The sequence below is a fragment of the Enhydra lutris genome, unplaced genomic scaffold, assembly GCF_002288905.1.
Source record: "Enhydra lutris kenyoni isolate GAN:26980312 unplaced genomic scaffold, ASM228890v2 scaffoldscaffold24, whole genome shotgun sequence".
Lineage (NCBI taxonomy): Eukaryota > Metazoa > Chordata > Mammalia > Carnivora > Mustelidae > Enhydra > Enhydra lutris.
In genome coordinates, this window is record NW_019154108.1 from 16,306,600 (window position 1) to 16,332,905 (window position 26,306).

Sequence of the window (26,306 nt, forward strand, 5' to 3'; positions counted from 1 at the left end):
AGCAGGGAAAAGCCGCGTTTGGGAAAGGCCAAAGGAGTGGCTCAGCCATTTCTGGTCGGAGCTCAGGGCAGGGTAGAGTCACAGAGGGCTAATCTGTCACCAGGCCTTCATTCAAGCAGTTATTTATTACACACTTGCCTTATACACTTGCCTGTGGGCCTTTGCAGGCCACTAGTGCGCATAGATATACACTTATGAAAAAATATCTGTGATTCGATGGGGGATTTTCGCTGTTGTTTTTAACAAGTGAGTAACGCGCCCGACATTGTACAGATACTGGAGGAGGTTCTTGAACCCGTTTCTTTGGCTCTAGAACCTAGGCAGGTGGAGAGATGGGCGAAGGAGGAGGAGTCCTCCGGGCTGGGAAAGTGCCCTCTGCCAAGCTACAGAGACGGCATTTATAAGGTGTGGATGTTTGGGTAACACTGAACAGTGGTGGTTTGCCTTCTTTTCTTTTCCATGGTGTAGGCCACCTCTCTTGTACCCCTGTGAATGCCTTAGTGCGGAGCCTGGCACAGGGTAGGAGCCCACTGGACACTTACGCAGGCCAATGGTATGACCCTCACAGGAGTCCTAATGAGAATGTAGTGACCAAGCCTGCTGCTTGTGCTATGGCTCTCCTGGACTCGGCCCTGGGGTGTCAGCCAGGTAGGTGTGAACGCCAGGGAAGGCATTTTGTCTATCCCATGACCTCACTGCCCAGAAGTCTGCAGCAGGGAGGAAGGGATGCTGTGGTGAGGGCAGGGACTGGCTAACTCCCTGTCGGGAGGACTCCTGGAGACTTGGATGGAGGTCTGGTTCTCACCACTTGACGAGTTCTTGCTGGTTTGGGTGGATCTGGCCTCTGTCTTAATAGGAGCTTGCTTAACATGGGAGGACCCATGGGTGTTTGTTCGAGTTGGAAAGGACAGGAGAGACCATCTATCCTGGTCTTTGTTGGACCCATGAGGCGCAGAAAGGAGACATGTGGAGCTCATGGTGGCCACTTCCGGCTATAAGCAAGTCATGTGACTCTGGGTCCATGCCCCTTCCTGGAGTGGTGAGTGGGGGCAGGGATACTGCCTCTGACTCCAGAAGGAGCCCATGACCCCCCCCCCCTCACTACAGGGCATCTCCTCACTCACCACCCAGACACCATAGATGTCCCCACCCTTCCCCTCTCCATGTGCTCATTTACTCTGCTGTTAATAGAGTAATAGAGAAATTACTTTGCCAGGGCAGTAATTGCACCAGGAGACATTTTTCTCTCCAAGAGTAGGGCTGAGCTGATACTGCTAATGTTAGGTGTTAAGCCGGCAGGTGGTGATGTGTAAGTCACCTGACACTTGAGAAAGCCTCCCTTGCCCGGTTCTGTTCCCCGCGGACAGCAGCGCACTTTACTTACTTGCAGCTTTGCATTACTGGTGGACCGCCCAGAGAACGGTGCTCTCCGTTCCGTGTACTCTCCGTTCCGTGTACTGGGACTAGAATGAATGGTCAGGCCCATGGTTATTAGTAGCAAACCAGCTGTTCATTGTCACTATGGCTTATCAAGGTATTGACATTGATATTCCTGAGAAACATTCCTTAGCCAGGACTCTGAGCACCTGACTGGCCCCAGCCTACCCGCCCCCCACCCACCTCCCGCGGTACCTGGGGCAGGTAAGCACAGGCACCGGTTCCATTTCACAGAGGGACAGGGAATCAAGGTATAAAGAAAGATAAGGAGTCAAAGAGCTACCCGGGCAAGGGGCTAATATTCCCAGGCATCCCTTCCCCAGGTCCCAACTAGGAACGCCCTACTCTGCCCCACCCTCCCTGGCTTTCCTGGTTGGGAAGCCGGCAGAGTAGCTCTGCTGTTCCGTCTTGGGCCCTCTTGAGACCAGAGGTTCAGATCCCAGATTCACCACTGGTGCAGTGCACCTCGGGCATGGTTCTCGGGTAGTTCTTTCACAGGGGAGGAAAGCAGGTCTGGAGAGAATAGCTTCTGTCTCTCCCTGGAGGGTCGTTGCACACTGAATGAGATACGGTAGACACAACGAACTCTCCGTACGTGTGATAACGTCATCTACGACAGTGACTGGGTGCTTGAGTTAGAGTCCTGTGTCGCTTGAGGACAGCAGTGTTTTTACCATTGTCTCTTGCATGGGGAAGGTTGTGATCAAAGAGCAAAAATAGAAGGGTAATATCCTGCCTCGGGCGAGGGGGCGAGGGAAGAGAAGTAGGTTTGAGTCTGGGGCCCTTGGAAAACTTGGAGGCTTCAGTGCTTTTTTTAGAGTCGTGGGGAGGGTACGTCCCCCCCGATCCAGGGGGAGTAGTGGAGAGAGGTCATCTAGGGCATGCTGTAGATACCCCCTGAGTGCTAGCTCCCTGTTCTCTCCCCTCCCCATCCCTTCAGCCTTCGTGCCCCAATGGCAGGGGGCAGACTCTGGCCCCAGGGATGGTGGCCTGTACTCTTGGAGAGGACAGGAGCAGCTGAGGCCTTCAGTCCTTGGTCACCTAGCCAAGTGGCTTTGTGAGGCCCCTGCCGGCAGCCCTCGCTGGTGGAAGGACAAGAAATTGTTCCCCTTCCACCTTTTTGTCTGATCAACTTACTCTTTTGAGAGGTGCCAAATCTCTCCTGAGGGTCTCCCTGCACAAGGTGACCAGAGCCCGAGATGGAGGACAGACAGAGCCAAGTCTAGAGTGTGGCAGTTGGCTGTAGGGGGTGACCTGGGCCTCCCTTGAGCAGGGAAGAAGCCACAGAAGGGCAGCCTGGGGTGCTCTTGCCTGTGATCCAGGACAAAACCCTATACCTAGGCAGCTCTTCTCGTATGCCTCACCTTTAGCCCTCGCCTGGACCCCTTATGCTGGGGCAGAGCTGGGAGACCCCGTTCTGGCACTGGAGCTGCTGGGAGCCAGGCCCTGGCCTGGGTCGACTGTGTCGTGTGGTCAGAGGTCACCTAGTGTGGGCTGCATTGTCGGGAGGCCGGGCAGGGATGCAAAAATGAAGAGGCATTTAGGGACAGACAGGCTTGTGACCATGGAGGTGGCCAGAGCAGGGCCCTGAACACGTCGCTCACCCAGGCGGGCCCCCTGTCAGCTAAGTGACAAGCTTGCAGTCAGTCTCTCCCCTTGGTCCCCAGGGCTGGCCTACCCCGTGTCCGCACCCAGTTAGGGCTCTGAGCCACATGTTGGGCCCAGGCCGTCACCACCCCACAGTGTGTGTGGAGCTTGCCTTCCAGCCCAAGCAGGCTTGCTGTAACAGGGAACTTTGGTAGGTGCCCGAGGGGCCCCGGACCCAGGCTCAGGGGGCCTGCCTGGTAGAGAAGTCGGTTTTCTGTTTCACAGATCTTGGGCCGTGGCCCAGAATGGTGCCATTATTTCCTCTGCAGGCGAGTTTCAGTGGAGGGAGGCCGGCAGCCTGGAGTCTGTTGTAGGAGCGGGTGCCCAGGCAGCTCAGGGAGCCTTTCATCTATCTCCTTCCAGACTCTGGCCTCAGGGCTTCTTTCCCGGTGGTCCCTCGCTTCCAGGTGCCTTTCCCTCCCTCCCTTGGGCTGCCTGCCTCCCTCTCTGGCGGGGGAGCCAGTCCTCACCACCTCTGTGCCACCCGGGCAAGCGGGGCTGACTGCCAGTACCTTCCCGAGCATCCACTCGGAGTTGCAAACCTCACCCTTCTGGAACTGATGCTCTCTAGAGGACAGCAGGGACAGAGGCCATGTCAGGGGTCGCTGGGGGTTCAAGCTCATCTCACATCTTTCTTCAGCCCCTGCAGCCTCCGTGCCCCCCCCCCCAGAATAATGGAGAAACACAGATGCCGTCCCAGGAGAGCCCGCCCTGTGCTACTTAGCCACGTCCTAAGCACGGACTGAGTGTGGGATGACCAGACCATCTCAGCGTTCCTGAGGAACGGATGCCCTTCCTCAGGAGAGCCCCAGGGGCAGGTGCTCTGGGCATTGGTGTGGCTGGAGTGTGGCACGGGGCAGGTGAGCAGGCAGAGGTGCCGGCCCCTCTTACTGACCTCATTGTTTTTCTTTTCCTTCCAGACTGGAGACCCGCCCTGAATCTCGCTGCCCTGAACTGTGCTGATGAGACCAATAGTGCAGTCTGCAGAGACTTCAACATCCCCGGCTTCCCGACCGTGAGGGTGCGTGACAGGGGCGGGGGAGCAGGTGTGCTGCTGGAGGAGCGTGTGGCCGGCTGCCCCATGCCCCCCTGGCCCCGGAGCTCCATGGGTCTCCCATGCTTCTGGGCTTGATCAGCTTCGGTCACAGCCACTGGAGCACTGTCCCCGTGCTTGAAGAGACCCCTGCCACAGAGGCAGACAGGGGTATGAATTGGGAGGTTCGTTGGGTCTGGCAAGTTCTGCCCCTTAAAAAGGAAGGGGCTGTGGCAGGGGAGGGTAGTTATGATGGGCTGGTTTCAGCTACTCTGATTTGAGCTGTGAGGTGGTTATCGCCTGGGCTGGTGAGATCCCACAGCTCCCAAGGGCCTCTTTCCATTTCTTCTCCCTCCTGACTCCCAGCCTTAGAGGCCTGCTCTAACCCTATAAACCCCAGTTCGGGCTCTGACCCGCACACGGTCAAGATGAGATTCAGGAGGCCTGATGATCTTCCAGAAAATACCAGCAAGCTTCCTCCTCATCAGGCAAGTGCCTTGAATCCAAGTAGTTCAGAAGTGACCTGTCAGGGTAGCCTCACCCCGTGGTCAAACACCAGTGCCTCAGGCAGCAGAGATCCCCATCACGGGAGTCATCACACCCGGCACATGAGGGCTCTGTCACCCCGGCTCTGGCTGAAAGTAGCGTGAGCTCTCCAGTGAGGCCTTACCTGACAACCTGCCCACTGTGGGGCATCGACAGCTTAATTACCATCTGAACAACTTCCAAGGCTCTGGGAAGCCGAGAAGGGCAAGGCTGTGCAGTTACACTCAGTGCCCTTCCAAGGGCTCAGGCCCAGCTATAATGCAGTTAGTTTGCTTCCACATTAAAGAATCAGAACCTTTCTCCCTACCTCCAGCTGTAATTAGCCTCTTTCTACCAGAATGGCATCTAGAAAAGCATTTCTTCTATAACCACTAAGAATAATCCGGAAAGGCCTCTGAAAGCTAAAATGCCAAGTATTGTCCCCTGAACAAGATATCTGAGCTCAGGGTCCTCAAGTTCTGAGCAGAACCATGAGCTGAATCTCAGCCTAATTACTCCAAGAGAATTTGTCTGGAAAGCCCGGCTCCAGAAGGAATGTCCAGCTTGAACTCCATGTGACCTTTCTGTTCCTCATGCCCAGTGAAATCCTGCTGGGCTCGAGATCCCCACAGACTGAGAGGGCTCCGTCCAACGTTCTTGTTACCACTTGGGGACCAGTCCTAGGCCCCAGGTTTAGCCAAGACCAGACTGGTCTGGGGAACAGGTCCTGCCGTATCACTTAGAGGCCCCAGGAGAGAGATGGCTTATCAGTCATCTCTTTCAAGTCAAAGACCTCCCTAGCAGGGCCATTGCTTTGCCATATCCTCATCTCAAAACATGTAACTGAAAATATTCCAAATTACTCTTCAGGGGTGGACGAGGATCTCTGTTGCTTTGGCTGAACCAGGGTGAGCAGCCCTGTGTGAAAAGTTGTGGGAAAACCAGTGCGTCTGGAAGAGTCCTCGTTCACAGGCTGCTGCTTTTCTCAGCGAGGACTGGCCCTGGGGGTCCAGCCCCCTGGGAATGGGACGGGCATTGGTGCCAGGGCCAGGTCAGGACATCTGGAGGGAGGAGGCAGGTTCTGTGGGACCTGGCACCCGAGGCTTGGTGTTTCTACCTGGGAGAGGCCGGGGCTCGGTGGATGTGAGGGAGGTCCCCAAGTTCCCGGCGCCTACCCAAGTCACGCAGCACACGCAGCCTGAATGCCTCGTATGATTAATCATGTCCTGCCCCGCCCAGCTGGCTGTGGGATGGGAGCTGGGAGGGCCCAGAGCTGGTCGTCTAGACCTTCCCCAGCCTCCACACGGGCAGTGCCTGGCTGGGCCTGGCAGTTCAGTTTCAGCCGGGAAAGGCCCTCAGTGCCCTGTCCTCTGGCCTCTACCCCAGGGGCCAAGTGCTTCTAGATCCCGCTGGGTCTCTGCTCTAAGGCGCGACCGAGTAAGATACGTACACTTCACAGAGAGATCCAGAAGTTGGTTTGTGTGTGATCGCCAGCTCGAAAGTTTCATAAAACGATATTCATTCTTTCTAAATGCAGTACACGCTGCTATTTTCTATTCCATATACTTTTTAAATTAATTTTTTTTTAATTCTAGCTGTGATTCACTAAATTGATGCTACAGTTTAGGTTGCTTCTAATGCTTGCAAAAGGCCGCTCTCTACAGATCGTAGATCTCCACAGAGTCTGGCGTGCCTGTAGGCATCATGGCTGGACTCCCTGGAAAGCAGTGCAGACCCTCCAGGTCGGCCTGGCTGTCAGTGGGCTGGAGAGAGCGCCCTGTGGCCCTGTGTGCTGCGTCCCGGGGGCTGGGCGGGTTCTCACTCCTATGCATAAAGGCTGTGAGAACTCTAAGGTGAGGGCACACACTGAACAGGGGAAGAGAGAGTGTTGCTGGTATGATGGACACAGACCCACACATGAGTCTGGGCCACCCCCAGGTACAGGTGTCATTGTCCCTTTCCTCCGCCTCCTGCCCCTTGTCACCATTCGTAGGCAATGAGCTTCCACTAGCCCAGCCTGTTTAGCAAACACCAGGCCCTGCAGGGCCTGCTGTGTCAGGGGCCCTTCAGACCAGCCAAGCTCAGCGGGAAGAAAACAAAGGTGTGGGGGAGGGAGGGAGGAACTAGCTGGCAGCAGGTTCTGGCTGGAGCTTAGGGAACCTAGAGGCTGGATCTCGAGGGGAGGGGCCTTGCCATGGGCCACAGGAGTGCCCTCAGGGAGTCATCCATAAGGACCCCTTGTAGCCAAAGGCCCAGCTGGGATTAAGATTGCAGAAGGCATCAACATTGGGGTGGGAGAGGACAGAAATCTCCCCTTTGCAAGATCCTTAGGTAATTGATGTGGGTTCAAATTCTGGTCCCACGGCTTACTACTGTATGTACTAGATATGACTCAGAGTGTTTAACAGTGCCTCGGCGACAGGCCTCAGTTTCCTTCGTCTCTAAAAAGTGGGATGATAGTATCTATACCTAATAGGATTGTTGCCAAGTGTGAAGTGAGGTCTTACACGCGAGAGGGAGGAGACACCGGGTGGTATTACTTGGAGTTCAGTTAATGTCACTCGGCTTCCTTCCCGCTGTCCTGTCTCCTCCCTAAGTCACCCTGTGGAGCTCCCGGTAGCTCCTCTGTGGGCTCTGCATTTAGGCCGTCCGTCTGTCCATCCATCAGCAGCTGTTGAGTGAGTTGAGTGAGTACTTGCCGGGGGCCGACTTGGTGCTCACCAACCCGCCAGCAGGCGGTGAGTGATCCATATGCGGTAGATGCCAGAGGAGCTCACCTGGGCTCACTGAGCCCTTTCCCTCACGTGTCAGAGAGGAGGGGACTTCCACTCGGTGTTGGAGGATATATGGGTCTGGGCTAGGAGGGGAGGAATGCCGGCCGGGGAGGAGGTAAGAGCAGAGGCCCTGTGTGGGCAGAAGTGTGTCACAAGTTGAGAAGACTTGTCTGGCTGGGGCAGAGGCTCCTGGGCAGGGTTGAGGCAGGGCTGAGGCAGGGTTGTGGCAGGGCCCTGAACTCAGGGCTGGGAGGTGGATACACTTTGGGGGTACAGAGGCTCGACTGTTACCTTATGTGGCTCTTGTGATGGGGGAGGCGTCAGAGGGGGTGACTCCTGCCTCTCTCTGGAGGAAGGATATGGGCCCCCACCCCCCTGCTGTCCTCCGGCCTCCTCCACAATCAGTCTCCAGCGTAGGGATGGTTAGGCGTGTGGATCCTCCTGGGCTCACTGTAAGCTGTTTGGAGATGGGGTCATTTTCCTCGGAACTTGTTTTAAAAGCTGGGCCTCAGTGTCATTGATTATTGCTGCTGGGAAGTGTGCTGCCCGTTCAGCCTTGACTCCTAGAAAGGCAGGTGCTCCTTGATATTGGTGTTGATTTTTGACAGTTTGGTAAGACCCACCTTGTGCCTCTGGGGAGCCGTGGAGGCCTTCCAGGAGCACCAGCGCTGGGGAGGGCAGAGGCTAGTGATGGAAGGAAAGGGTCCCGGTGCCAACCGCTCCTGGAAAAAAGAAGACTCACTGCTCACATCTTAAATACCTGTTCCCAAGGAGTGGTGGTGGTTTCCCCTAGGGAGGCACACGCCTCCAACAGCTGACTTAAGAAGGATGCCTTTTAATAGGAGGACAAAAATGTGCCCTGACTAGATTTTAATATGATTTTCACATGAGCATCTATGGTGATCAAAGGACAGAGAGTTTCTCTGTTGGACTGAATAGATGTCTTTTGAGTACTTCCATGTCCTAGACACTGTGGGGCTTGCCGAGATGCCGAAGTGTGGTCCTGTCCTCAAGAAAGTTCAGGTTCGGGGCACCTGGGTGGCTCAGTGGGTTAAGCCTCTGCCTTCAGCTCAGGTCATGATCACCGGGTCCTGGGATCGAGCCCCGCGTCAGACTCTCTGCTCGGCAGGGAGCCTGCTTCCCCGTCTCTCTCTACCTGCCTCTCTGCCTACTTGTGATCTCTTTCTCTCGGTCAAATAAATAAATAAAATCTTAAAAAAAAAAAAAAAGAAAGAAAGAAAGGAAAGAAAGTTCAGGTTCCAGGCCCATCATAGCCAAAGTGTAGGAAAGAAGGGCAGTGGAAGATAAGTTTCAGTGTTTGGGTCAGATCCTGGAAGGCTTTGAGCACAGTGAGTTTGGACATTATTCACTGGTAATGGGGAGTCGTGGAAGAGATTTGAGGAGGAGGGACACGATCAGACTAGAACAGTGCCACTAAGCAAAGTGCAATGAGGAGCAGTTGGAGAACAAAAAGATGGAGCAGATGAACATTTCTGAGCTCACAGACTGGTAAGGACTGTTGCATTAGTCTAGGAAATAGATGGTAAGCCCTTGTCCGGACAAGGCAGCCGGCCCAGAGCACTGCTGAAGAATCACAAGGTCAAGTTCATAGATCTTGTCCTCTGACTGGCAGATGGAGGTTGCGGGGGAGAAGATGCTGGTCTGGTTAATGGGGAGGACATGGGGTGAGACAAGGAACACAGATGGAGAAACAAGTTGGGGGAGGGATGACTCGGTCTTGGTCGGGGGGCTGGTACCCGTGTGGAGGGCACCAGGAGGAAACAAGTCTAGGACAGGTGAGGACTTGAGACAAAGGGTTCAGATGGCAAATCATTTAGACCAAGTACATGATGTTGGCAAGGAAGACAAACAGTAGGCTTGTTTGTTCACTCATGTACTTGCTCCCTCATTCAAAAACATGGACACACACACACACACACACACATGTTTGTGACAGTACTTCCCAGAGAAGAGTGTCGAGCTGATACGTGGCAGGAGGAGAGACTGGGGCAAGAGATCATGGGGGCAGTAGACAGGAAAGGAGTCAGGGGAGTGGCTAGGACAGGGCTAGGGGAAGGCTGGGAAGGTGGCCAAGCAGGCCTGGTCAGTGTCGGATGAATCAAGGGAGGTGGCAGCAGGAAGGCCAAGAAGGAGCACATCGGCATATGTGGTACCAAACATGGCAGACCCTGGCCCTGTGGGGAGGGCAGGCAGTGCCACCATGAGACACAGCAGAGAAAGCAAGTGGTGGGGGGGTACAGTGGGATCAGAGAGGGGCAGTTGGAGAGGCAGAGCAGACACTGCTTCGAGAAATCTGTCAGCCCAGGGAATCGGGACATGCTGTAACTGGAGCAGGGAGGAGGGCCTCTCTCGATTCCCATCTGCCTGTCCTTCATGTCCCTTTTTTTTTTTTTCTTTTTTTTAAGGAATTAAATTAAGAGGATCGGAATCTACTTGCAGGCCTAGGGAATTTGCTGGCAGAAAGGGGAAAGAGAGGTTAATTGACAGAAAAAAGTTCCTCAGAACATGAAGTGGGAGCCAGAGCTCCAGTGCTGCCGTCCCTCTGGAAGGCAGATGGGAGGCTTCTGAGGGCAGGAGGGAAGGCCGTGTGTGTGACAGCACAGGGGAACGTGGAAGGACATGGAGGGACTTCCCGTGACCCTGCACTTCAAGGACTGTGTCTCCGAGTCCCTGCATTCCCCTGGGTCAGTCTTGCTGGGGCTCCTGCCTGACCCCTCACAAGCCGGGCCCTCAGAACATTCAGCCAGGGGCCGGCAGGCTGCCTCTTGATGGAGGTAAGGCCAGCCGCCTTGCAGTGAGGCACCTGCTCAGATCCGGGGGAGGCTGTGGTGGCCGAAGAAAAGTGACCACGCTGCTGAAAATAACAGCTGTAGCGGCGCGGGTCCGCCCTGAATTCCCACCATTCAGGGAACTTGTGAGCATTTTTACAAGTGTTAGGGTAACGTGTAATCTCACTCAAAATTTGTTCAGTGACTGCAAAGGATATTATTATAAATATACATGGCATGTATCAGCAGATGGTTTCCACCCAGAATAAAAGTTTATATTGATGGTCTAAGAAAAGAGAATAAAACAACAGGACTTAGGAGCCGGGTAAGGGCTGGGGGAACAGGATAAGGTTGCAGGTGGCAAGACATGGGAAGGTGGGCAGGTGACGTCCAGATTTTCGTGTTCTGCCTACAAATGACTAGAATAAATACATGCTAGCTGATCAGTGTTTCCTTTTTTTTTTTAAGATTATATTTATTTATTTGACAGAGATCACAAGTAGGCAGAGAGGCAGGCAGAGAGAGAGGAGGAAACAGGCTCCCTGCCGAGCAGAGAGCCCAACGCGGGGCTCGATCCCAGGATCCTGGGATCATGACCTGAGCCGAAAGTAGAGGCTTTAACCCACTGAGCCACCCAGGCGCCCCTGATCAGATTTTTCTAGCGTTTAGAAGGTGGAACAAGGGAAGGGGGTGATAATCACCCTGCAGGTAACATGTATTAATCCCCTACTGTATGCATGAGCCACAAGCGCTGGAGACGTATCATCTTTGAGTCCTCACAGCAGTTCCTTGAGGTGATGGCGCCATCCTTGTCTTAAAAATGAGAAGGGATTGCCCAAGGTCACCCTGCAGGGGTATGGCAGAGCCAGGTCTGGTGCCCAAGTCTGGTAGACCCCGGGGCCTGCACTCAACCGCCAGCTTGGGAGAAGTCCGGATGGATGGCCATGCCGTTGCAGCAGAGGCCCGAGGAAGCTACAGGTGGCCCCAGATCTCAGGAAGAGTCTTCTTCCCAGCCCGCAGGCTCTCTGCCAGACACTCAGGTGGCTGTCTATCTGTCAGGACCACTAAGCTTGACTCCCTGCTGAGCCCGTGAGAGCACAGGCCAGAGCTCTAGCAGCAGTCTTGCCACTTAGGCAGAAGCCCAGATTCTGACAAGTTGTCTTTGTTCTCTCTGTCCTCTTGCCCAAGGAGGTGACAGACTGAGCCCGGAGTGTCCTGTAAATGGGAAAAGGGGACAAAGTGATGAGTGCAGTTGACCTGTCTGTAACTAGACTTGTGTCTGCAGGGGCTCAGGCCCACCCTTCAGCAGGACCTGACCTGGAGACCCCTCCCTTCACGGGGTGTCTGCCGAGCCAGGCTGCGAGTTCTCCGTGGACAGACCCCAGCCGCTGGTGATGGTGGACAGATTGCCTCAGAGGGCAGCTGACACTTCCCGGGGGACGTATGAAGTGACTTTGTTTCGTCAGTTAAGTCAGCCTTATCCACTCAGTCATGCAATGAGTATTTTCATTCATTCGTTTCAAGTCGGAGAGACTGTCCGCCACTCGTGGAGTGTGTAGGCTGCTCCTGTGTGTCCCGGGTGCGTCAGAGCCACGGGGGTGGGGATCGGATGCGCGGACAGTGGGGACAGGAATCAGTGTGCAGCTCCGATACCTCCCTGTTCTCCTTACAGACGAGGGAACTGAGGCTCAAAAAAGTTAAGTCATTTGCCCGAAGTCAGCCTCTTTAGTAAGCAGCAGGTCTCAGACACCGATCCCTCTGGCCCCCGTGTGGGAGTCTTAGCTCCGTGTGTTACTGACTCTTGCCCGTGTGTTTGCTTCCAGTTCTTTAAGGCCTTTTCCAAGAATGGCTCAGGATCAGCATTGCCAGGTGGGTGTCCTGGTTCCAGTTGTCAGTATCTTCTTTTTCTTTCTGATGGGTTCCTGCTGAGATGAGGAGAGCCCAGCAAGTTCCGTAGGGTGAACGGTTTCCTAAGTGGAAATGGAGTTTTGTGTTTTCCTGGGGCCTTCCCGGCCAGCCTGGACGATGCCTTCTGGAAAAGGGGGCTGAAGAAACCCTTCTGTTTTGCTCTATTCAGGGTCCTGGGAAGAGGGGAGGGTCGCCATGAACCCAGACTAACCCGTCATGTCAAAATGGGGCTGGCATCCAGAGGGACAGAGCAGACATCCTCCAGGGAAAAGCACTCACGGGCTCCAGGCCAAGGGGCTGCTTCCTGCCCTCTGAGGGATGGGTCTTCTCGTGTAACTTAGGGCCACAGAAGAAGACCCCACCGCACTGCTCTAATAGAGAAGGACTGACCCATGCTCTGTTTCTCTCAGAACTAGCCTGTGCCCCGGGCCCTTTGTTTCAGCAAAGCTGACAAGGCCATTGGGATTATTCCTCCCTCCTCATGCGCCCCCTCCCCCATGTCCGTCTTCATCCAGTGGCTGGTGCTGATGTGGAGACGCTGCGGAAGAGGCTCATTGACGCCTTGGAGTCCCATAGTGACACGTGGCCCCCCGCCTGCCCCCCGCTGGAGCCTGCCAGGTATGCGGGGCTGGAGCAGGTGTGGTGCGGTGTGGGCCAGGATCGCAGGCCTGGGATTGAGAGGGTAGCGGGGACAGCTGCGTAGGGGATACGAAGGCCTTTGTCTCTGGGGCAGACCCTCTGTGGGCTAGAGCCCGGAGCCGCTCTGGAGCCACTGGTAGGAGACTCCCTGTCGCTGGAGGGCCTCCCTGCGGAGCCCTGGCTTTACAGGGCGGAAGGGTGCAAGGGAAGGAAGAGATGGGCGGGGGTTCTCCGGGCCATGCCTGCCTCTGCTTTTCACAGCCTGCGCTCAGGAATGTTTGTGGGGTGCAGCAGACTTCACAGGATCTTACCCAGAGGGGGCACTGACAGAGTGGACATGGGGACGAAGAAGGAAGGCTCAGAGGAAAAGGGAGCCCTGCCTATAAGAGGAAGTGGTCATCTTTCTGAGCGGTGGCTGTGACGGGGGGTGGGCCACACGGCTGGTGGCCCGCATCTGCCTGCCAGGCAGGCTTCCAAGATTGCCTCTTCTAGAAGGAAGGGGCACGGTGCCTCGCTTCAGCTCTCCCACAGAGGGTAAACTGAGAGCACTAGGTCTCGCCCTCCTAGATGAGAACTTGAGACAGGATAGAGCCCGCCTCAGGGATTCCTGCCAAGAAGGAGCAAATCTGGGTACCAGCAGGCACTGCTGGAGGGAGCCCAGCCTCAGAGCACAGGGAAGATCCCAGGGCCTGAGGAGGCTCATGAAGCAGGCGCTGGGGCTCCAGGCCCCCCACATCGATTTACTCATGTTCTTGAAAGCAGTAGTCCTGCCGACAGACTATGCTGCTAGCGTCAGTTGGGGTTGAATCCAACCCGCAATTTTTTTTTTTTTTTATCAGCTTGTCCAAGTGTCCCTCCTCCTAGAGGGTCCCACAGAGACCCTGGGCCCAGTGTTATTCTTGGTATGGTTTGGGGCTGCCCTAGACCCCTTCTCTCCGGGAAACATTCCTGCCAGCCTGCCCTTACTTACATTTCTCAGTGACCGTGTCCATCTCTCTCTCTCTCATGCACACACATCCTTCATGGTGCGTTTTCAGTCCCACGGATCTCAGAAGCCGCAGGTCAGGAAGACCTGCCAACCTCATGGGTCCTAAACATTGTCTGTATTCACTCAGCCTTGCCCTTACCAGAACACAGAGACTGCTGGTCTCAAAGCCCCCCTCCCGTCCTCCTCCTCCTCCTGCTCCTCCCGAGGCCACCTCATACTCACTCCAGATTCTTAAAAGAGACAGCGTGGAGGGGAAAAAAATCAACAATGTGGGCCAAACAGAGAAGCAGCTTGTGGGGAAGCAGAGGCAGCGTCCTCTGAGACTAAGGGTTTGGCTTGCTCCCCCTGGAGGGCTGGCGGGGGCGACTTCCATGGAGCCTCGAGTGGGAACAGGACGGGGATATATGGCTGCCCCCATAGTTTTGTGACAGGCGTGCTGTCCCCAGCAGGTCACTGCCGCTCTTGTCTCTTGCAGGCTGGAGGAGATTGATGGATTCTTTGCGAGAAACGACAAAGATTACCTGGCCCTGATCTTTGAAAAGGAAGGCTCCTACCTGGGTAGAGAGGTGAGCTCCCCCCAGGGTCCCTGCAACCCCAAGGTGGACGTCAGCAGAGAGCCCAGTGAGTTCAGGGGCTGGGCTGTTCTGGGGTCTCGGCCACGTGCACGTCTTAGCCCAGCACTGGCCTGACCCCTGCTGGAGGACCCAGGAAGTGTGGGAACTGGGCCTTTCCGTGGGAAAACCTTTGTCTTTTTTCTCTCTCTCGTTGACCGCGCCTCTGCAACACCCGCTGTTCACTGAGCACAGGACTAGAGTGCGGCACACGTAGTCGCTAATCTTCACAATTAAGGTTGATGATCGGGTAACAGGTTGAAGGGCCCCGGGCCAGTGGATTGGTGGAGCAGGGCTTTGAACCAGGTCTGTGAGTGCCGCAAGCCTGGTGGTTTCCACACCGCCCCACCCCTGCGGAACTGGAGCCTGGGTGTGGGGAGGGGCGGTCAGAGCTCGTTCGGGGACTCGGGAGGAAACAGTAACCGAACAGGCAGGTGTGAATTACTGCCCCATGGTGACCTGTCTGTCTGCCCCAAGCCCTGTTTCCCTGTCTGGAAAGCGTGATTGTTCCCTTTCCTCAGAGCACCTCTGGCACAGACGAGGCAGGTTAGGGGAAGGGCCTGGACTGGTAGCTGGTGCAGAGTAGGTGCTTTTTAAAGATCCGTTCCCCTGGCCTAATGCAGAGAGCTCTCCAGTCTGCCGCGGGCGCACAGACTTCTCTACACCCCTTGTGGGCTTTTCCCAGACGCGAGGGGGGACGGGCCAGGCCATGGGTGAAGTCCCAAGGCAATGCAGGGATGCAGAAGAGGCACGAGGTGGAGATGAAATTAAACACGACTGCTGGCTCCGACTGCTTTCCTCCTGAAATTCCTCAAGCATATCCAGGGTGCTGCGGGCTGCCTCCAGGCCTCTGAGCCCTGAGAGGGGAAACAGAGGACGATGGGGAGGGGCACGGAGCTTTGCTGAAGGACTTCCTGACCCTTCTGGGGTCCCAGTCCAGGCCTAATGACGAGGAAGTGATTAATAAATGTTCATTGGAAACAGATCTTCTCCCTACTGTCCCGCAGGGCCAGGTACCCTGTGTCCACGCAGAGGTGCTCAGAGATGGTTAGTGTGAGAAGCAGGAGGGCTCAGTAGTCAAGAGCCCAGACCCTGGAGCAAGTTTAACTGGGGTGCATTGCCCAGTCCCGGCACTTCCTGCCTCTGTCCCCGAGCACTTGATTTCACTGCTTAGCCTCTGTGTTCTCGTTTGCAATAAACATTTTAGTTTTTTGGTTTTTTTTTTTAAGATTTTTTATTTATTTATTTGACAGGGAGAAAGATCACAAGTAGGCAGAGAGGCAGGCGGGGTGGGGGGAAGCAGGCTCCTTGCTGAGCAGAGAGCCCGATGCGGGGCTCGATCCGAGGACCCTGAGATCATGACCTGAGCCGAAGGCAGAGGCTTAACCCACTGAGCCACCAGGCGCCCCAAGACATTTTAGTTTTTTAATGAACACTTATATACCCCAGTTACTTAAACATGCCCCAGTCACTGTTACACATTTCATAAAATTAACCCCTTTGGTCCTTTTAACAGCCCTCTGAGGTTGGTATGTGTGTTATTATTCCAGTTTTGCAAGTAAAGAAATGGAGTCGGGGAGGTTTAGGCCAGTGGGGCCAGGATGCAAACGCAGGCAGCCCCCGGCTTGGTCTCCTAATAATAGTTCCCATCTCATAGCATTATTTTGAAGATTCAATGAAGCGATCCATAACAGTCATAATACCTTCTCAGTAAATGTGAGCTAACACGATTTTCCCCCTTATTTCTTTCTAAAAATAAAATCATGTCTAAGTATGTTTTTCTGATTTGGAATAGAGATAGAAAGCCTTGTAAATATAAGAATAAAAATGAAACCACATTTTATTATGCCTTCTACAAATTACTTTCATTAGAAAGAAAATTGCATTAGATTGGACTGCCCTAGGGAATTCAAGGCGTGTGGTGTGCACAGTTCCAAGGCCCCTGTCCTGGGTAGCAAGTGCCTCTTGTCGCCTGTGGGGTAGTTGTGGTTGGTGGCAGGAGACTGCTGGCACACTCGTCCACTCCCCAAAAGGCTTAGAGTCTGGATGGTGCCCGCCCAGGGCTCCCTCTGCCCAGTGGCTGGGCCCCCGCCCCCACCATGTCTGTCTGTTTCCACAGGTGACTCTGGACTTGTCCCAGCACCAAGGCATAGCAGTGCGCAGGGTCCTGAACACGGAGGGTGATGTGGTGAGCAAGTTCGGGGTCACTGACTTCCCATCTTGCTACTTGCTGTTTCGGAATGGCTCTGCCTCTCAGGTCCACGTGTGAGTGCTGTGTGTCCCTCCGTCCCCTCTCTCCTCTCCCCCTGCCCACATCCCGCCTTCCCGCCTACAGAAGCCTGCCATGTTCTTCCTCCTACAGTTGCTCTGAGGAGCCCCCTTCTGCAGGAGAAGCAGCTGTGTATGGAGTGGGTGGGCAGTGCCAGGCACGCGGCCCCCCGGCCTCCAGCTCAGGAGTCCGGTCTTGGGCCCCTGGTGCACTCGCCGCTGCTCCAGCGCCATCGCCCTGGCAGCCCTGCTCTAGTCCCCATCCTCCGCGGTTCACAGACTCCTTGGCAGGCTGCGGGCCTGGCACTCACTCAGATATGCCTGACCCTCCCTCCCTTTGGTTTTCTAATTGCAGAAAAGTTCATTAGGAGCTAGACAATAGCCAGTTCCAAAATGCCAAGAGAAAACAATCAGGCCAGCCTCAGCCCCTCTGTCAGGCTCCTGCTGCTGAATGGCCTGTTAAATGGCGCCAGATGGTGCCTCGGTGCCCTCCCTGGGCAGATGATTGATGTCGCCTGGCTCCTGCCGGCAGGACCTCAAGGGCCAGGGAGACCAAGACTTGCCTGAGGTGCCCAATGAGCTGCCCTGTGGGGCCGTTAGCGCAATCCCGGAAGGAGGCCCGGCAGGGCAGCCCCTGGCCCTTGCCGGCCCCAGTGGCCAAACAGCACTGGGCCAGCCTCGTCAGGGAATTCCGCCGGGGGAGGGAAGCGTGTGGCAGCAGAAGGACAGGGAGGGACAGAAAGTGCCAGTCCTGGTGGGGACAGGAGGCATTGTCTCCTCACTTGGAGCTGGTGGAGGGGAAAATTGTTTGTGACGACGCTGCTCCTGAGCCATCTGCTGGGCGATAAACATCGGGCCGGGACAGCGGTGTGGAAAGCGGTGCTTCCCGGTGCCAGCTCCCCCGGGGTGTCCCCTCACGTGGCTGCTGGTCTTCACACCCTCCCTCCAGGCGGCCGTGACCAGGAGGTGTCGCCTGCCCTGAGGACTCTCTGTCAGAAGAGAGAAAAATCAAAAGGATTGTACAAGGATTAGAGAATTTAGTGTTGTTGTTATTACTGCCTGTTTTTAAAAAATCAGGTATCAAACCCCCTTGATTTCCTTGGGGAGTAGGGCCACCTCTGGTACCTCAAAGCAAGCTCGTGAGTGGGCAACCTCCTTTGGTCTCCGGCAGAGATAGTCAGACCCAGCCATCCTGTCCATGGGCAGAAGTAGCTCCGTCCCACAGCCCCTCCAGGGCAGGCTGAGGAATTCTCAGACCTGCCGCTTTTCCAGATGGGGCTTGGGCCTCAGACTGGTGTCAGAGAGCCTTTCCACAGCATGAGTAGTGGGTGGAAAGGCTAAAATAAGGCCTGGGCGCCTTGGTTTGACCTCACTGAGGATGAGATGTAACCAGATTCAAGTATGTCTTTTTTTTTTTTTTTTTTTTTTTTTTGAGATTTTATTTATTTGACAGAGACAGCAAGAGAGGGAACACAAGAAGGGGAGTGGAAGAGGAAGAAGCAGGCTCCCCTCTGAGCAGGGGGCCCGATGTGGGGCTTGATCCCAAGACCCTGGGATCAAGACCCAAGCAGAAGGCAGATGCTTAACGACTGAGCCACCCAAGTGCCCGAGATTCAAATATTTCTTTCTTTTCTTTTTTTTTAAGATTTTATTTATTTATTTGACAGACAGAGATCACAAGTAGGCAGAGAGACAGGCAGAGAGAGAGGAGGAAGCAGGCTCCCTGCCGAGCAAAGAGCCCGATGTGGGGCTCGATCGTAGGACTCCAAGATCATGACCTGAGCCGAACGCAGAGGCTTTAACCCACTGAGCCACCCAGGCGCCCCTGGATTCAAATATTTCTTAATAAACATTTCTGTCAAGGGGCGCCTGGGTGGCGCAGTTGGTGAAGCATCTATAGCTCTTGGTTTTGGCTCACGTCGTGATCTCAGGGTCATGGGATCAAGCCCCATGTCGGGCTCCACACTCAGCACAGAGTCTGCTGGAGATTCTCTCCTTCTCCCTCTGCCCCTCCTGCCTATGCTCGCTCGCTCGCTCTGAAATAAATAAATAAATCTTTAAAAAATAAATTAAAAAAATAAACATTTCTGTCAGCTGAGCCACCTGCCTCCTCTCCTGACATGATTTTGTCCTGGGGTCTCTTTCTCCATACCCACTGCCTCCCCTCTGGTTTCTTCCCTCACAGGCTTGCGGAATCCAGGTCCTTCTACACCACTTACCTGAAGAGGTTCTCCAGGGCCCCCCAGGAGCCTGTCCCCACCAAGGCTGTGCCAACCACTGCTCACACAATAGCTCCCACTGTGTGGAAAGTCGCAGATCGGTAAGGCCACGCCCCCTTGCCTCCCCAGAGCCTCACCTCTGATCACAGAGCCCCGGCCTCCATACCACACTCTGGTCCCTATCTTGAGCTTAGCACATGCCTTTCCAATCGCAGACCCCCTGAAGCCTGGCCTTGGCCTTTGGGCTCCCCTGGCTGCCGACCACACACAGAAGAGTCATAGTTGTTGGGATCAAGCAGCAGTCACCCAGGGGCCAGCCCCGTGTCTGCTGACTGTGGGAGGTGCCAGACAGCACTTGCTTGTGTAAGTGATGGAGTGAACACTTTCCAATGCCCACATTCCTTAAACTTAACGCGATTCAAGAGCAAGTGGGATCAGCTTGGAGGGATACCCTGTGGCCTTCTGACCAACTTCCCACCCGAGCAGCCATCTCTTCTGCAGATGTTTTTGAGTACCTGCTACCCACTAGGCACTGTAATTCGGACACACACAGATATGCAGTCCCTTCCCCCAGAGTTTACAGCCCCTTCCAGGAGGTCACTGACCTCTTCTGAATGCCTCTGGTGCCGGAGAGCTCACTACCTTCTGGGCTAGCCTGTATCTTTGTGCATAGACATAACCATGAGGAAGCTGCTTTTCTCTCCCAAGCCCCTTGGCTCTGCTCTTGCAGCAGAATTCCTGCTCGTTGGGTAGGAGATGGGGCTCTAAGCCTCTTAAGCTGGCACCGGCGGTATGCCAAGGAGAAATGGCTGACCGGGCGGCTCAGAGCCGCATCGGGAAGGTGGCCTCCACGAGGAGACGGTACAGGAGAACTGAGGGAGAGGTCATCTGATTTCCAGAGGGTTTTGCATCCCAACATGAAGGACTTGCAGGGTAGGAAGTGAGAGTTTTAGTAAATTGGGTAAGAAGGAAACAGAGACCTAGACGTGGGAACTGTCATCACGGTCGTTCACATTATGATGACTCCCATCGTTCGAATTATAGCCGCTGACACTTATGGGCCTCAGGGGCCAAGCTCCGTGCTGGGCACCTTCCATACATTATCCCATAAGTCAGGGGCCACGTCTTGAGGCAGACCGCAAGAATGGAGAGGTACCCAGACCCAGGACACCGCGGTGGCGGCTAGAGAGGGTCCTTTGCCCTGAGGGTAGAGCATAGGGGTTTACAGCACTGACCCCTTGAGCGACCCTGCTGGCTCCCTGCAGCGTTAGGAGGTAGGTGCGGCTGGAGTAACCAGTTCACTTTACAGGTGGGGTCGCTGAGGCCCAGAAGGGTAGACTGAGTTGCCTCCCAGAACTGAGGCCAGAACCCAGGCCTCAGGAGGCAGGGATAGAGAAGCAGCCACCGTGCCGAGCCCTTTCCTACAGAAGCTCGAGCCCAGGCCCTGAGCCAGCAGGATGGGTGCGGCGTGAGGCAGCCAGCTTGGAGCCTGCAGCCTTTCCCCCGGGGCTGGGATGGCCCAAGAGGTGTGACCGGGAGCCTCACCCGCTCCCCAAGGCCTGGCAGCTGTGAGGACATCAGCCCCCAAATAAAGACACGCCAGTTGCCCTCCTAACCCTCAGCCCCCACCATGCCCTGCCTCGGAGCGCAGCCGGAGCCTTGGTCTTTCAAAGAGGGCCAAGGTTTCCAGAGCCACATTGTCTGGGCGCACCCATTGTTCTGTCTGTCCCTAGGGGTCTTTGTTCAGAACAGGGAGCAAAACTCAGCCTTCCCCCAGCCGCCTGATTAAAAGCACCTTCAGTGAGTCCCAGGAGGGGCCGGCCCTGAGCCTGTGGAGGAGACCCCTACTTCGTGCCAGGAGCTGCCGAGTGGCTTGCGTTTCTGCTCTTATTTATTCCTCTCAGCAGCCTTCCCGTGAGCAATTTATTATTTCTCTGTTATAGTAAATGAGGAACTGTGGCTCAGAGAGATTAAGTAATACTCAAGGTCACAGAGCTGGTTAGTGGCAGAGCCCAGTGCTAACTTACAGGACTCTGTGACCATCGGCAGTGGCCCTCCCCTTCCCTCCCTGTAGCGCTGGGTGCTCATCCCCAGCCCCCAGCCTGTGGTTAACACCCCCCCCCTCTCTCCACCGCCTTCTGGGTCCTCAGCTCCAAGATCTACATGGCTGACCTGGAATCCGCGCTGCACTACATCCTGCGGGTGGAAGTGGGCAAGTTCTCTGTGCTGGAGGGGCAGCGCCTGGTGGCCCTTAAAAAGTTCATGGCCGTGCTGGCCCAGGTGAGCAGGGCCCCAGCCTCCCTTGTCTGTACCCCCCTTGGGAGCTCCTGATCTGGCTGGACACCTGGACCCACAGCGGTCCCGGTCCACCGAGGGCTGCTGCCCCAGGCTGCTGGCTGGGTAGGGCAGGGCCGGGTGCCCTGGGATGTTCCCCGCGGATTCTGCCTGGGTCCCCCACTACAGTCGGAGCATGGAGTGAGGCCATGGTCACTGGGGAAGTGGGACCCGCGGATGCCACAGGGAAGGAAAGAAGGCTTTTCTGCATCTCCTCTCTTCCTTCCCAGTCACTGGTCATAGTGTGACCGGCTCCTTGGCCACCCCTTCCTGGTGGTTTCCAGCCGACATTGCTACTCTCTGAAGTGTAGCTCCTGCCTGTTGGGGATCTGCTGTGTGTCAGGCATTTAATCCTCTTGCCTTTGCACAATGGCAAGTGTTAGTCCCATTTCAGAGCCCCAGGGTGTTCAGGGGACTTGCCTCATGCCTCCCAGTGAGGAGGTGTCGGGAGGACCTGGGCTGAGATCTCTGGCCCCAGAGCCCATGGTCCTTTCTTTGCCACACAGCTTGCTCAGCTCCGTGAAGGTGAGATGCAGGCCCCCTTCCTTCTGCACCTATCTCCTCCTCCCTCCCCACATCCTTCCGTCTGCTTCCAGATCCCTGGCCAGTGCTGCCCTACTTAGAACCCCAGGCTCCGGGCTGTGGAGGACCGCTGAGTCAGATGTGGGCTCCGGTCCCCTTTGCAGGCTGGCTGCTGACACAGCCACCCTCCGTCCCCGGGTGCCAGGTCTGCGGCAGCTGGGGCTACCTCTGGGGGTGATCTGTGCCTCCCCAGCAGGAACTGCCTGCCAGCCTCACCCCTGTCCTGGCCTTCAGGCCCATCTGGCTCGTCTGTGTGGCGCTGGTACAGCCTGAGGCCAGAGCCTTTGGTCCCTCCCCCAGGTCCCTGCTCTCTCCTAGAAGCAGCTGGAATGACTGGCCACTGGGTGGCGTGCGGTCACCAGCGTTTCCTGCTCGAGGCAGGTGGTGACTCCCTGAAGTCCAGAGCCCTTAATTCATCCTTCCTCCTGACACCAGGGCCTGAGGAGGAGGAAGGGTCCAAGTCAGGATGATGGGCGAAGGTCAGTGAGAAACGCTGACTTGAAGCTGTAAATTCATGTTGAGAGCCCAGAGGCCGGAGCGGGAGCCTGTCAGAGACCAGATTCTTCCGGCCCCTTCTCCCTCAGGGCCAGTGGCCAGCCCTGGAAATCTGTAATGGCTTTCTCAGGGGACCGGATCCACTGGCAGGTTTTTCTGTTTCATGATCATTCTTTGCTCTTTTTCCTCCACAAGTTTCTCGGTGTCTTTGTCCTCCTGACCTGTGTCTTGGTGGTTTTATCTGACCCGCTCTGCTGGTGTCCCTCCCTTCTCCTGCCCCCTCCCCCCGCCTGTGGGTGTGTGTTGTGTGTGTGTGCACGCGCACGCACGCACATCTGTCCTCCTCCCTGGAGTCCTTGTGGCTTTAAAGTGCTGATACTAATCAGATTTCAGTTGACTTATTGTCAGAGTAGCTTTTCATGTTCCTCAGAGACTCTTGGGAGTTACCAGCAAGGTCTGGACCTTGGCTATAAGCCCCCGGGCCGCCTTGTCCCCACCAGCGGCCCATGGAATACAGATGAAAGGCTGTTGGCCAGCCTCGCCCAGCAGGCAGTCAGCTGGTCTGTCAGAAGATCGCCCACAGAGAGGACCCTGTGGCCCAGGTTCCCAGGTGCTCAGCCTTCCTCCCAGGGGCAGTGTGGGGTCAGGGTCAGCCTTGAGAGAGGGAGGCCTGAGGGCTGAGCCTCACTTAGAGCTCTGTCCTCTCCCAACCCCTTCCCCCACCTTGCCAGGTGCCCCAGAGCAAAGGTAACGAAGAACCGCATTTGTATCTGAGGAAGAATGTTTCTCTGGTGGCTTAGGAGCATTTCAGGAAACTGCCCCTCCTCACCTCTGTGGAACCCCCTCCCCTCTGTGGGACTGCGGAGCTCTGGGAATTGCTTTTCCCGCCCCAGCTTCTCCTTATGCCTCCCACAGCACTTCCCCGGCCAGCCCTTAGTCCAGAACTTCCTGCATTCCATAAATGACTGGCTGAAGAGGCAGCAGAGAAGGAAAATTCCCTATGGTTTCTTTAAAGCTGCCCTGGACAACAGGAAGGAGGTGAGTCTGGGGGCAACTGAAGACCTTCTCCCTGTCCTCAGTGACTGTGGGGATGGAAGGGGTTAACCCTGTAGCCTCTGCCCTCCACCCACTTGCATTCCGGAAGGAGTCCAGGATCTCGGTTGGGCCCTTCCAGCAATAATGAATAAACCGCTACTTACTGAGCCGTCTGCGTGCACATCTCATCTCATCTTCCCAGCATGGGCGGAAGGTAGCTCTTATCCCCATTTAGCAGATGGAGAAGCTGAGGTTAAGAGAGGTTAAGTAACTCTCTAAGATCATCAGGCCAGTAGGTGGTTGGGCCGGGATTTAAGACTGAGTGTGAGCAAGTTTGTCGCTGGTGCTGCCAGCAGGCACATCGGGCCCCTCACAAGGCCCGTCTGGCCCTCTCCGGGGGCACCTGTCCGGGCTCCTGTGCTCCCGCTCTGTGCAGAGCTGGCCCAGTGCAGCCTGCAGAGACGCCCGGCTGTACAAGTGTGTCGGATGCCAAAGCTCGAAGGGACCTCAGAGGCCAAACCCCTCATTTTACAGATGGGGAAGTTGAGGCTAGAATAGGGATGTGACTCTGTGTCACAGCTTTTCAAATCTGCTGCTCCTTTGACGGGCGTAGCCGGTGGAAGGGAGGTGCCACCTTCCTGGTGGTGAACTGGAGAGGGACTTCATTCGCCTCAGGACTGTGTGCTGACTTTGAGTCTCCCGGAAGCTTCTTTCCTCTCGCCGCCCATCCCTTTCTCTTTCTTCCCCGTATACGCTCTCGTGCACGTGTGTGTTCTCAGGGCACTGTGATTGCCGAGAAGGTGAACTGGGTTGGCTGCCAGGGGAGTGAGCCACATTTCCGGGGCTTTCCCTGTTCCCTGTGGATCCTCTTCCATTTCCTGACGGCGCAAGCAGCTCGGCACAGTTTCGACCACTCACAGGAGACAGGTGAGCCCAAGGCCTTTGCCCCGGCCCGGCCCTCCACAAGCTTCGTGTCGCAGGCCCAGAGGTAGTTGATTCTGCATTTGCAGCTGGCCACGTGCACTCAGCCCAGAACCGGGACGCGGAGGACCTGGAGTGGCCACGCATTCCTGTCCCCAGCCCCAGGGTGGTGCCCTGTGCAAGCTCGGGGCTGTAAGATTCTTCCTGGCTTTCTTGGAGCCATAAGCTTGCTTTGTTTATAGAACTTTGTGATAAATTTGTGGTTCTATTTCGTATACTCCTATAAAACTAGGAATTTCGTCTGTTTCAGTCTACATGGCTGATACTGCATACTTTGAACAATTTTATTGTTTCCCACGGAAAAATCATTCTTTTTTTTTTTTTTTAGAGAGGGAGTTTGCAAGCTGGGGAAGGGGAGGGTCAGAGGAGAGGGAGAGAGAACCTTAAGCAGACGGAGCCAATGGGGTCTTTGTCTCACAACCCTGAGATCATGACCTGAGATGAAATCAAGCTGGACGCTTAACCAACTGAGCCACCCAAGCGCCCCCGAAAAATCGTTTTCTAAGGAAGGCTGGGGAAACACATTGCCCCTTGTGCCCTATTCCCTCCTCAAACCATGTGGCTGCCCTCCGCCGCTCACTCTGCCTCATACCTTTACCTCACGACCAAAGGGCAGGTGTCCAGCTCAGTCCCCACTGACTGAGGGTTAGATCACCGGGGTCAGCCTGGAGGAGGCATCAGTGGGCCGGAAAGCGCCCCGCTTTCTAGGGGCAAGGGGCAGGGGGCAGAGAGCTGCTGTGCAGCGGGCCAAGGCTCTGAGCCAGGGAGGGGGCGTGCAGGGAGAGGGAGAAAGGCTTCAGTGCAGTGAGGAGGGGCAGGGGGAGGTGAGCTGAGGGGGCGTGCAGGGAGAGGGAGAAAGGCTTCAGTGCAGTGAGGAGGGGCAGGGGGAGGTGAGCTGATAGAAAAGTCTATTTTTTCCTCTTAATTCCTTTAAAATAGGTATGACTATTTGATGCTAAGAAATATTTTCTTGTGGGCTTTACAATGTAAGTAGGTATAACTAATGCACATGACAATATAATATGAAGCATAAGACAGCACACTTTTCCTGTAATGGGCAAGAGAGTAAATGGTGGATGTGAAGGCCACAGGATCCGTCACAGGGACTCAGCTCTGCACTGTAGTGAGAAAGCAGCCACAGACGTGAGCTGAGGGCCTGGCTATGCTCCAGTAAGACTACGTACAAACATCGGCCCCACGCAGGATCTGGCTCACCCACCGCATGTTTGTCCACTCCTGGCATAAAGGAAAAGAGCAGTAGGATGGCAGAAGGCCTTATATAGGGGCAAAGTTTCTGCATTTAAATGCAGTGGTACAACACTGATTCTAAGCGAACTGTGAAAAGCCAGTGTCTCTCAATAGTGGTAGTGTTGACCTTTTCGGTCAGATCCTTCTTCACTTGATGTGTATGACTGCGTGCGTGTGTGTGAGTGCGTGCGTGTGAGTGCGTGCGTGTGTGTGGGGGGAGTGTGGGTGTGTGCGGCAGGGGTGTCTTGAGTACCGGAGGATGTTGAGCAGCATTCTTGGTTTCAACCCACTAACCACCAGTAGCACCACTCTCCCCAGCTATGATAACCCAAACTGTCTCCAAACACTGCCAACTGTTCCCCGGGGGGCAAGTACCTCCCCATTAACAACCAGTGTCCTAAAGCAACCACCGAAAATTCCAGAGATAGAGCCAAAAAGCCAGTAGGTCAATTAAAATAGAAGTCTAGGGGAGCCTGGGTGGCTTAGTCCGTCAAGCATCCGACTCCTGATTTTGGCTCAGGTCATGATCTCAGGATGGTAAGACGGAGCCCCTCAAGGCTCAGCGTGAGTCGGCTTGAGATTCTCTCTTTCCCTCTCCCTCCGCCCCTCCCCCTGCTCGTGCTCTCTAACTAACTAACTAAACAAACAAATAAATAAAGCCTTTCAAAAAATTAAATAGAAGTCAGAAGAAAAAAAAAAAAGCCTAGGAAACATTTAAATAGTCCAAAGAGGGCTAGAAAGTTTCCTCCTTTGTGTGTTCCTCTCTCTTTCAAAGGAAAAAACAAGGAAGGAA

At 55.3% G+C, this 26,306-nt stretch overlaps 1 protein-coding gene across 1 annotated transcript in view; it reads left to right on the forward strand.

Annotated features, from left to right (window-relative positions):
• The window catches only part of LOC111150686 (sulfhydryl oxidase 1-like), a 37,230-nt gene that overhangs the window by 3,190 nt on the left and 7,734 nt on the right, over positions 1–26,306 (forward strand). Inside the window, exons 2-10 of the mRNA XM_022508236.1 lie at positions 4,005–4,105; positions 12,029–12,074; positions 12,629–12,731; positions 14,216–14,306; positions 16,471–16,616; positions 18,805–18,939; positions 20,989–21,118; positions 23,165–23,287; positions 24,064–24,211. Coding sequence (XP_022363944.1) covers positions 4,005–4,105; positions 12,029–12,074; positions 12,629–12,731; positions 14,216–14,306; positions 16,471–16,616; positions 18,805–18,939; positions 20,989–21,118; positions 23,165–23,287; positions 24,064–24,211 — 1,023 coding nt within the window. The remainder of the gene's footprint in view (positions 1–4,004; positions 4,106–12,028; positions 12,075–12,628; positions 12,732–14,215; positions 14,307–16,470; positions 16,617–18,804; positions 18,940–20,988; positions 21,119–23,164; positions 23,288–24,063; positions 24,212–26,306) is intronic.